The sequence below is a fragment of the Balaenoptera physalus genome (genome assembly GCF_965194825.1).
Source record: "Balaenoptera physalus genome assembly, chromosome: 1".
Classification (NCBI taxonomy): Eukaryota; Metazoa; Chordata; class Mammalia; order Artiodactyla; family Balaenopteridae; genus Balaenoptera; species Balaenoptera physalus.
The window spans coordinates 84,619,865-84,631,403 of NC_138882.1; the positions used below are offsets into that span (position 1 = coordinate 84,619,865).

The 11,539-nt window shown below is 43.9% G+C and overlaps 1 protein-coding gene and 1 long non-coding RNA gene across 11 annotated transcripts in view; both read right to left on the reverse strand.

Annotated features, from left to right (window-relative positions):
- Positions 1 to 789: 789 nt before the first annotated feature.
- Positions 790 to 11,539, reverse strand: part of LOC309648206 — an 80,262-nt gene continuing 69,512 nt past the window's right edge. The window contains exon 2 of the long non-coding RNA XR_014256523.1: positions 790 to 844. This is a non-coding gene — a long non-coding RNA (uncharacterized lncRNA). The remainder of the gene's footprint in view (positions 845 to 11,539) is intronic.
- On the reverse strand, positions 2,739 to 11,420 carry CHTOP (chromatin target of PRMT1). 10 transcript variants are annotated; one of them, XM_082436123.1, is made up of 8 exons: positions 11,117 to 11,410; positions 10,588 to 10,629; positions 10,046 to 10,127; positions 8,546 to 8,699; positions 7,840 to 7,923; positions 5,804 to 5,990; positions 4,839 to 4,976; positions 2,739 to 3,145 (listed from the first exon to the last, which is right to left on the reverse strand). In XM_082436123.1, exons 3-8 carry the CDS (start codon positions 10,108 to 10,110, stop codon positions 2,940 to 2,942), a joined length of 834 nt encoding a protein of 277 aa, XP_082292249.1. In that variant the 5' UTR covers positions 10,111 to 10,127; positions 10,588 to 10,629; positions 11,117 to 11,410; the 3' UTR covers positions 2,739 to 2,939. The 10 variants fall into 10 exon arrangements, with proteins under 10 accessions (XP_082292249.1, XP_082292251.1, XP_082292247.1 ...); XM_082436125.1 differs by lacking the exon at positions 10,588 to 10,629 and having other exon boundaries at positions 5,804 to 5,987; positions 11,117 to 11,409; XM_082436121.1 differs by lacking the exon at positions 10,588 to 10,629 and having other exon boundaries at positions 11,117 to 11,409.

Genomic DNA, 11,539 nt, shown 5'->3' on the forward strand with positions numbered 1-11,539 from the left:
TTTGGACAGACACCTGTGGGCACTAGGAGCACTGAGTCAGCAGGACGAGGTGGGACTGGAAGCACCCTGCGCAGGGCAATCCTGAGCTGGAAGAGGTTGACCCAGGAGAGTGAGCAGCTAAGGCACACCTGGCACCTCGGGAAGTTCCCGTTTCCTGAAGGACCCAGTATCCTGGCCCCAGCTTCTCTTCCTTAGCCTAGGGGCCGAGGCATCCAGGAGCTCTGTTCTGAAATGGACCTCTCCCTCACAAGGGAATTACATCAGCGGATGGACTGGCGGTGGTGGGAGGCCTCAGACACTTGCTGCCACCCAGTACACCCCTCACCTCTCATTTCCTGACTCCCTCAACACTTTGCTTTTAGCCTGGAACCTTGCCAAAAGTATACGGGGTGACCTCTGGTGTGGGCTCCATGGAACTGCAATTGGGCACTGTGAGACCCAGACTCATACTGCTGGCCCCTCCCCATCTCTCCCTCGGCTAGTTACCCCTTCCCTTGAATAAGCTTCAAAACCGGTGCCTCGGGCTTCCCTGGTGGCGCAGTGGTTGAGAATCTGCCTGCCAATGCAGGGGACGCGGGTTCGAGCCCTGGTCTGGGAGGATACCACATGCCGCGGAGCAGCTGGGCCCGTGAGCCACAACTACTGAGCCAGCGCGTCTGGAGCCTGTGCTCTCTCAACAAGAGAGGCCGCGACAGTGAGAGGCCCGCGCATCGCGATGAAGAGTGGCCCCCGCTTGCCACAACTAGAGAAAGCCCTCACACAGAAACGAAGACCCAACACAGCCAAAAATAAATAATAAATAAATAATAAATTTAAAACAACAACAACAAAAAACCCGGTGCCTCTTTCACTCCTTATTCTTACACAGAGGATCTCAGTGGATTATGAAGGGTGGTGCCAAAAGCCACCAGATTAAAAATATCCTGAGGGCACGTATCTGTTAGCTACCTTGAAGGAGGGTCAAAGTATTTGGGAAGGACAGGGCTGGGGAAAAAATCCCAGGGACGGGTCGTCCCGGGGTAGAAGGACTCACTCACCCTGCAGCTCCCTCCCTTTCTCCCAAAGGTATTCTGGAGGCCCTGCAAGATGACTGACAAAAGGCTACCAGTGGATGCGAAGTTCGCATGGGGTAGCCTGCCCACTGCCAATCAGTACCTCTCCCACAGAAGAACGTTGGTGGCTGACTGGAGTTTGGGATCTAAGGAACTATCCTTTAAATTGGCCTTGCCCACACAAAAATACCTTTTTCACTCTTTCCGATTAAAGGTTATAAATACTTGTCTGGGCTAAAGACCTCCAGTCTCACAGTCCACTTCTATTAAGAATAAGTAGAGTTCAGACACTTCAAAACTAGGTCTGATTGGTTATGTGAGCGTGGCTCTGTCCTAACCCCGCATGGTCTTTTCAAGCTCTCCCTTCTACAACTAAACTTGCTTCACAATCCAGAGGTTAAGTAGCCCAGGTCATACAAATGGGATTCAAGTTCAGGTTGTCCTGGCCAAAATTTCCTTCCCAGTCTACAATCACACACAACCTCCCAACAGTTTAGGGTACCAGGTAGCTCAATGGCAACTGGTTTGATTAGAGGTGGTTAGCTTCTTCTTTTCCCTTAAACAGCACAGGGGAAAAGGGAAACCAGGGCCAGGGTCCTCGACTGCCCCCGAGACCATTATGTTTGAGCTTCCTATGGACCAAATGTGTTGGTACATTACTCTGTGTGGTTAATCTTACCTCGGGGATTATTCAAAAGAGGGCAAATTGTTCACTTTCTGCCCCAAAGTCACATCCCCCTCCCACCCCAAATTTTAATACAACTATGAAGGACTCTCAACTCTACAAGGGGTATATCAAAATATTGTTATAGTGGCCATAATATTTCAAAGAGCCCAACAAATAAAGAGAAAGTCCTGACTGGATTTCAGAGAACAATTTCTTGTTATAATGAACCAGAAACAATAGACTCTACTGAAACTGGAACAGTTGACAGAATATGGCTGAACTTAATTAAAACTTCAAGGGGAATAAGGGTCAAACAAAGTCAATGAATGAAGCCCAAGATTGGCCTGGTATAAACATAAGGATAATAGCATTTCAGCATGGATATCTTCTGACCCCTCCCACCAGATATCTGCCATCAATTTCCAGCCCTTTCCCTTCTGAAGCATCTGCCAAACCAAACGGCTTTCCTCACTCTTTTGTAGGTGTAAGCCAATCCAAAAATACCCTCTTTGGGCATGATGCAAAGCCAAGAGGAAAAGTTTATAATTCTCATTCCAGGGTAGAAAGTGCACATACCTGACCTACTACACTGGTTATGTGGTGTAAATGTACATGGTAATAACTTTAATCAAATCAGAGCTGCTACCGTGTGTAACTTGTTAGGTGGCCCTGTAGCTATGTCAAAGTTCCTAATTTACTTTACTAAAACATCAGCATGGCAGAATGCATTTTTGAGCTCCAGATTTTCTAAACACTTTTAAGAGGCTCTTTAAAGATGATGCAGAACAGAACTGTAACTCAGAAACCTAGACATTAAGGAGGGACATTGATGGGCTCTTTCTGGTACTTTTTCATGGGAGATGAACAGAGGAAATGTCAGAATGTCAAAGCATATGACAAGTGAGGGAAGGCAGAGCGGGGAAGAGGGTGTACTAGCCACAAGGCCAACAAAGTCATGTTCAAAGAGAAGTCTGGGCAAAGGAAAAAAAACCCCAAACAACAACAAAACAAAACCCAAGTCAGAGGAAAAAAGAGTTTCATACAACACAGTATCAAAAAGTAAAAGGAACACACTAAATGCACAAACTGGTGGCAAGTCAGTCCATAGCCTATTATGATAGGTCCTTCCAGCATCAATCAAGTTTCTTCTCATCTGTTATCTCAAGGTTATTTACAGATGTGTGACTTTAACAAGAATCTCACAGGAGGGTGGGCAGGCTTCAATCATTGGTTTCGGGATCTGTTTGAGCCATGTAGGCATCCAACTCCGCATCCAGGTGTCCTTTCGTTTTTGACATGTACGCATCCAGTTGGTTGTCCAGCTGCTCCTTGGTCAGTACAGGGCGAGCAAGGGCACCTCTCCCTCGTCCACGGCCTCGTCCTCTGCCTCCAAAGCCCCCTCTTCCCCGACCTATCATACCCCGACCTGGCCCAAGGGAAAAAAAAGAAAAACAGTTACAAGTAAGTTTAATTGGTGCTATGGTAAATGCCCCTTAGAGCAGTGGGGCCTAGCTGAGAAAGGCTGAAGGGCAGGGCAAAAGAGGAGAAATCTGGAAAAACAGGAAACATACTGGGTAGAAAGCAACACATGGAAAGCACACATAATGAATCCCTTATTACATGCTCATCTCTAAATGCTATTTAAAATTTTTTTATTCTATCAACAAAGTAAGGGAATATAGTTAACTGATAATTAAAAATTTCTTTATCTCTCCTAAGACAGAGAAACTAAAATTTGAGACTCGCTACATAAGTTTACAATTAAAATACAAGTACATTAAAGATAATCCCACTTAGTAAGATAGGGAGGAAGTAACAAGGGCACAGAGAAACAGGAGTGTGAAGCTAGACAGTTTTCAAATTAAACTTTACTGGAGATCCTTCTGAAAAATTAGCTCGTCTCCTCAAATTTATCAAACCCAATGAACTGATCCTATGTCAGGAGACTGAGGAGTTATTCTGACATAGGAACAATGAAGGGAATTGGGGAAAAACATTTTGAGTAGTCCCAGCCATTTCTATCTCCCGATTCTATTCACATTTTAACAATTATGGTTATCTGAGAGGTGGTTTCAATTCACTTAACAAAACATACCCAGCTTTCTGAAAAGCTACTTCAGACTCCTCCCCGCCCAATCCCTGTGATGTCTCTCTCAGAAACCAAGTCAAGATAATTTGGAAACATGCTATTTCATCCTGAAACCCAAACTAGCTTGTACTTCACTCAATAAGCCAAGCAACATATAATGCGAGAGAAGAAAACAAGCCCTTGGTTATCAAATTTCTTTTCCCAATAGTTATTATCCCCTGGCAACTTCAAGGTCATAAATTATGGAAGACCCACCACACACTTTAAAAAGACCAAAGCAAATATACCCAGGGGCTACAAGAATATATATTTATTTTTCCTGGACAGGTGTTGCTGGGAGTTTTCCACTAAACTCTAGGCCAGAAAACTCCCATGGGATTTGGCATTAACAGCAACACCATTAAAAACTCTCTTCCAGTCTGGGCTATGAGGTCACAGGACAAATATCACTAAGTCTCAAGGTAAGATTATCAACAAGAGTCAGTTAGTTAACCGACACAATACCATCTTGCTTTTTCTACTTTGATCAAAAAAAGTCATCTCTGGTTTCGCATGGACACAAACTTTATCTTGAATTTACTTGGCTTCAGAGTCAATACCTAGCTCCAAGCCTCACCATCCTCTTAAACTCTGCTTCATTTCTGTACATCTCCCTCCTTTCTCTTCTTAGACTCAAAGTGGGTTTTGAGCTATGGGGTGGGGTGTGTGGTGGTGGGTCAGGGACAGAAAAAGATAAAACGCCAAACTGACCATTCTGTCATTTTTAACAATACAATTTAAATTTGCAAGAGCCTGAAATAAGTCTGAATATAATCTGGCTCTGTAACACATACCTGACTGTTCTTGGAAAACCCAGGACATACCTCCACATTACCAGCATGTGAATTTAGAAAATAAGCCAGTTTCATAAAACAAACAAGACAAACAAATAAGCCTGCCTATGACTTAAAGCTGTGCAGAAAGGTGGCTCTGAGTTTTGAAGGGAGAGAAATAAGGGGAAGCTAGTCTCTGAAGTTGGTAGCTGACTAACCTCTACCACCGATTCCGCCACGACCCATAGCTCCACGCCCTAGGCCCCCTCTCCCAGGACCTCCACGACCTCGAACACCACCTCTTCTTAAGCCCATTCGGGGAGCTACGGCTCGTCCACCTCGGAGCAGGTTTTGACCTTGGAGAGGAGGCATACAATGTATATGCAGGTAAATCCAAGAGAGACAAAGTAGATTCTAACCAAAGGAAGGCGGTGAGGGTTAAATGAGAGTTAATTCAGTTAATTTTCAGGTTGGGTGGGGCAAGCTGCACACTGAGTGTGAAAAGATTAAGCTGCTCTTTATTCAATCAATTCAACAAGTCTGACCACAAATCCACTTTTGGAAGAAGCTGGGAGTTAAGTCAATTAGTTAAGTACATACATCTAATGAGTATCTATTGAATAATCACAGGTAGGTGCCTAGCATTATGGTAGATTTAAAAATAAATGATATGGTTCCTGCTCTCAATACAGTTTTGTAGGGGACAAGAACTATATAGAGAACAGTATAACAGTGCCTAAAATGTAACATATAGTAGCTAAGTGCTATTGGTCAACTTGTCCTCTTTTTTCCAGATGTAATAGAGTATTTCACTAGAACCAGGAACAGAGATGATTAGTTAAGATATAGGCCAACAGGCCAAGAAGTTTCTTAGATTTGACTTATTTCTAGAACTTGAATGTGCTTCGATTCAAGCAGCAGCAGGGTGTTTTAAAATGGAATGGAGATGACATGAATTACCTGTTGTAACGCAGGTCCTAGCCTCTCACCATCGCACATTATCAGAAAAGGAATGGTATCGATAAAAAACATGCAGCACTATTAAAAATATGTGATTTCAGAAGTTATTAATTATATTAATACAAATTCAGGCTTAAAGATGTTAAACAAATGTGTCCATAAGCAGCCCAAGAGAAAAGGGAAGGGGGTGTAGCCCGACAATTATCAGGTACAGAGCACTGACCTCGGAGCGACATCCCGCCCCTAAGTAGGGTTCTTGTGGCACGTCCCCCACGAAGTCCTCCTCTGGGCAAGCCTCTCTGGATAATGGGCAGGCCTCGTCCTCCGATTGCTCCCCTGGCCAGGGCCCCTATTGGTCGGCCTAACCGTGCCTGGATGTTACTCTTACCCAGGCGCTGCTTTAAGCTCTTCTGGAAGAAAAGGTGTTAGGGAATTGAGATCAAAAAAGCAATCCAATGGGATTTAGCAACTCAAAGTGCAGAGAAAAAGAAGCAAGTGAGATGTCTGTGTGGCGGGAGATAAACCTGCACGGGGTGTCATAAGGATCCCAAACCAGAAGCAAGCCTTTGCCTCAGAACATGGTAGAAAACAAGCAGAATTCTGATCCAGAGCTTCTAAGAAGCTTGAGTATGGTCCCATGAAATTGGCATCACCACAAATTACCTCACTAGTTTGGCTACAGAAGTCATATACCACTACTTGGAACATAAGTTTTGATAAGAACACTGTATTTCAAATCCTGGATTCTGCTGTTTTTGAACCACCAGTTGACAATGACAGGACTGGATTCATACCTGCCCAAGGACTACCACTGTCTTCAAAGGCTTACTCAAACACCATAGGAAGTTCATCACACTCTGGGCAAAGTTTAAATTACAATTTCATTTGAATTCTTGTGACTTAAGAACAAGTTTGATTTCTCAGTCAAAGAGGCCAGTGTGTTCCATTTTTCCTCTGAGTATCTATCTCCAGACGGTCCACTTTTTACCTTAAGATGTAAATAAACACAAAAAAGTCAAATCTCCTTTCCTTACATATCTTAAATAGCCGTAATTCCATGTCTACCTTTGCAAACAGCTCCATTAATTCAGTATAATGACTTTTAATTCAAAATAAACACATAACTCAAATGTATCTCCATAGAAAGCTAGCCAAACCTGCATTAGAATTAAGACAGTTTAGCTATAATCATAAAACTCAGGGCCACATTTGAGAACAAGGACATACCATAGATAGAAATTTTTCAATAATCTGTCCCTCAAAGAGAAACTACAAAGACCACATCTCAGACAATTAAAATTCCTTCAGAGGAAAGGGTGACCGTGTAGCCTTGAACACCACCAAAGCCCTAGCAAACCTGTTCTCCTATAACGCCGTAAGTCAGTATGAACGAAAATAAATTATGCGTCCTCAGGCTTCACCCACAAATGACTACAAATGATTTTCTCTGCAACCATATGCTGCGAGTTATTATTATTAGCTTTCTAGCATGAGATCATAAACTGCTTCTAATCAGAGGGGCAGGCTCTGAACAACATGAGGTCAGGACTTCTTTCTACAAGTCTCTTGTGTTTAGTCATCCTTGGTACATTCTCCCAAGATCTGTGCTTTAAGGGGAGAATGCATAGTACTTAGAAGTTCTTCTCCCTTCCCATCCCTTACTTGCCACCAATACTAGTCTCTAACATTGAAAAGAAGCTGAAGGATGTCAACTGTATCATTCAGTTTCCACTCTAGAGCTGTGCTATATGCTAAGGTAACCACTAGCCACATGTGGCTAATTTAAATTACAAGTAAAAAAATAAATAAATAAAAATAAAAATTTAAGATCCTCAATGGCACTAGCCACATTTTGAGTGCGCAACAGTCAATGTGGCTAATGGCTACTGTATGGAGAGCACAGATACAGAACATTTCCAACACCGTGGAAAGTTCTATTGGACAGCAGTGCTCTAGAGGCTCCTTTCTTCTGCGCAGCCTCTGTTCCAAGCTTCTTATTAAAAGGTCCTTTGGAATAATATGTCAGAGACCTGTCTTCAACAATTTTTAATATTTACTCTTAGAAAACAGTGGCGCCTTTTACTGCTTTCCTGAGTCTGGGATGAATGCAGCCACTCCAAGGCTTAAGGCAGCTGAAGCAGAAGGCCTTGTTTATTTTTGGTCAGTGAGCCCAGTGGTTCAGGGTGGGGGTGGAAGGGTGTTATATTTAACTGCTGATTTTATGCACAGCCATGCAGTGCTACCAGTTAAAGTCCTTACAGTTGCATGGCACCGCCCTCCAGACGCCCAGCCACAGCTTGGACATATCCTTCCACAGCCACTGTCCGGACTTGCATATAAAGTCTATGAATAATAAAGAGCAGGTTTTATTTCAGATCTGAATAGGATTACCTCTTACTGGAAATTTGAAAGAGAACCCGCTAACTCTTAAATTAATTACTCAGTGTTCTCGCTCTACTTTACTGACAAAACTTTAGGTGTTGTGGAGATGAGGGTCACCCCACTCTTTCTACTGTTTAGCATTGAAAACCTTTGACTAAGAGGCCTTTCAGACTCCGTGTATTAGGGAAGAAAGAATAAAATCATTTCCCTAATTTGTAAAGCATTTAATGAGAAATAAAGGATTTTTTGAAGATCATCTAAAACAGAAACCAAAATTTCTTTGTGGAAAAAGCCAGTGCATCTATTTTAAGGGCAAAGGATCAGAGAACAAAAGAGATTAATACTCATTGATAACACAGAAACAGGCCACCTTGATGGCAAACTCCCTAAAAGAGAAAGACAACAAAAAGTTACTTATTGGTACCTGCCAAAATGAGAATTCTCTGAACTTCTCTTTCCTCCAGAGAAGTTCAGCTTTTGCCCTGAGCCACCTCGTAATTATCCATGGCGTCCTGACAGCCTCAGTGGACTACCTGACAGGGATCACCAGCTGCTTCTGGAGCATTAAGACCCATTCTCTCACCTGCTTAAGTTTTAATGCTGCCTGGACAGAGGGTCTATTCTCCATCTGCTGGGCCAGTCTTCTGTTTCTGGCACTGGCTAGCTGCTGTTGTTGCTGCATCGAAGCCCGAATATTCACTGGCATCGGCTGTTTGTTCTTCAGCATATTAGTAAAGCTTCAAGGTCGAACAAAATGGATGTTTAAATAAACGCTTTATTACAAAACATTTATTGGCATTTTCATGGCTTGCTAGACCAGGAGCTCCAGATCCCACGAACTTTAAGTAAAGTGGTACACTTAGATCAAGGCTGATGTGGGTTAAAGACTCCTCTGCTTCCACAAACTTGCAAGAATCAGAAACTTAGAAATGCAGCTAAGTGTAGCACATTCAATCAAAAGTGATAACAAGGGCTCAGGTAACGGCTTTTAGAGAGGTAGAAAGTATGAAAAGCACGCAATAAGCAGATATGATGACAAGAGACAGAAGATGTAGTTTCAAAGACACACAAAGCAAGCCAAAACCTTTGGGGACCTGAGGGTGCATTTTAAGGGCAAATATAAGGAAGGACTACAGCACCTTCAAAGCCCATGGAAATGATACACCCACATAAATTATAGGAGCATATCACATTCTCTCATATATTTGTTCACGTAGTAACATGAATATGGAGAATTAGTGTATTACTAAGGGATAAAGATAAGTACATATGCTTCAGAAAAGGCAAACAAACATAAGTAAATCTTTTAGTGGTCTAACATCAGCTTAATAAAGTCACTGGTCGAAGGCACTCAATGAACAAAGCTCTCAGAGACAGAAAGTGCCTTTAAATGCCTTAACTTTTCTTAGTGTCAAATGATTACTTTTTCTGACTCTAAGTGATTATTTCTGAAAAAGTTAAGATTAGCTTAATCATTTAAGAGCTTGTGAAGACACTCTTCTATTATTCCTGTCAAGGTAAGTTTAATGGAATGAAAGAGAAGAACATTCAATTGTAAAAGAATTGAAAGCAAAAACAAACTAAAAGCAGAATGGAAAGAAAGTGAAATGGAGCAAAGCGAGTGCCTCTTACAAGGCCCAAGAATGATATTCAAGGGCCTTTGGACATATTCATAGCTTGCTACCCGCCTCTTACAGGCCAGACACAACACTGCTGGCCTTGGACTGGGCAGCAAGCCTACTGCAGCTAGGGTACCATGCTACCGAGCTGCACCACCCCTGTATCAATGTTAAAAAAAAAAAAAAAAAAAAAAGTGAAGAAAAGGGAGGGTGTGAGGAGTCTTTTTAAAATACATCCCACCAGATAAATATTTCAGACAGCATAACATAAAAATCTACTGATAAGGGGTTTTGAAACAACCGCCCAATTTGTTTTGTGTACCACATACGATGCAACTAAGAACAGAGGTCTGTAGCCTTCTGTTGGTATTTAGTTTAAAACCGGTTTTTGTGCATTGGACCCCAGGGCCAATTTAAGTAATGTTTTCTTATGAACGAGCTGAAGTTGCTGTTGGCTGCCTCACCGCTCATTTAGAGACATCTTGGTGGTGCTTTTTAGCACAACTTTCGGCGCTGACTGTGCAGCCATCTTCAAATCCCGAGAATCTACAAAGGACAATGGACAGAATGAGCAAATGAGAATGACGACCACCTCATTTCAACAAGTGCCAAAGGCCCCAACCAAAAATGAATGAAAAGGCCTGTATCAATGACTATTGACGATCACACCAAAACTCATTTCAGGTGCTTAAACTTAAGAAGCTAGCTACCTCAAACCAATAAACTCCAAGGCCACAGGACAGAAAATATCTGCCCAAGCCTCCAAAATGGCAGACTTAGACCTAGTCAAATAAAGTGTTAAGAGTTTGGTTTTTCATCTAGAGCGGTCCTTCTCAACCTTGGCTGCAAGAAGTTTTTTTTAAAAAAAACAACAAAACACAGAAGCCTGGGCCCAAACTATTTAAAGCACAATCTCTGACGGTGAGGTCTGGGGATCAGCAATTAGAAGGGGAAAAAACCCCAAAAAGTCTACCTCGAAGGGGGAAAAAAAAAAAAAAAAGTCTACCTCGGTGCTTCTCTTGTGCAGCCACAACTGAGAACCACTGATCTAGAGAGATGACACAAGCATACCAGTTTCAGAATCAAGTAGGAGCCTTAGCAAGGGCCTGCGGAGCTGGGGGAGGGAGGGAGTAGGCAAGGTTTCCCTAAATGGGCATTCACCTGGGAGTTCGCTCCCGGAGAGCGCTCCACAAAATTTAACCCTGAAGCCGCCATTACTTTCCAACGTTCCCTAAAGTCGTGTGGTCCTCCTTTGATCTCTCTTCCCTCTCAAAGCCCTGTGAGAACCGCCAACGTTGCTCAACCCACCAAACAACATTCTTTTTTAACCCTATCAAATCCCCACCTTTTCCATCAATCCCGCGGCGAGTTTCCAGTCCGGGGTCTCCCCCGCCTCCCTCTCAGGGGCTCCGCCCCCTCCGGGGCCTCCGTCTCGGACACCCTGTCTGCCTCCACATCCCGCCAGCTCCCGTTCCGCGTCCGCCGGACCCCCTCCGTTCCCCAGGACTCTTGCGCTCCTCACCACAAACACGTACCGAAGGAAACGGACGCCAGTGCTCCTCCCGGGGCTGCCACCACGGCTGCGGCAGGCGGGCCGGGGGCCGGCCGAATCTAAGCTGACGGTGGAGGGGCTCGGGTTAACTTGGTGGGCGGTTAGTTAGATGTGTTAAGCGGTAGATTGCTATGTTAGTTCGTTGCTGTTGGCTGGCTGTCCGGTTGGCCCGTTCGCCTGCTAACCGGCCTGCCCTTTCCTGCCTTTCACCACAGCGGCTGCCGTCAACTCCCGCTCGGTGTCGAAAACAAAATGGCCGCCACACCCAGTACGGAGAGGGACCGGCTAAAATGGCGTCGACGCAGTTACGTTATGCGTCAGATCCGTCGCACCACTAAGGGGCCGAAAAATTTGTGCCACGCCTGCGCGGGATTAGGGCGGAGCCCTAGGGAGAAGGCGGGGCTTT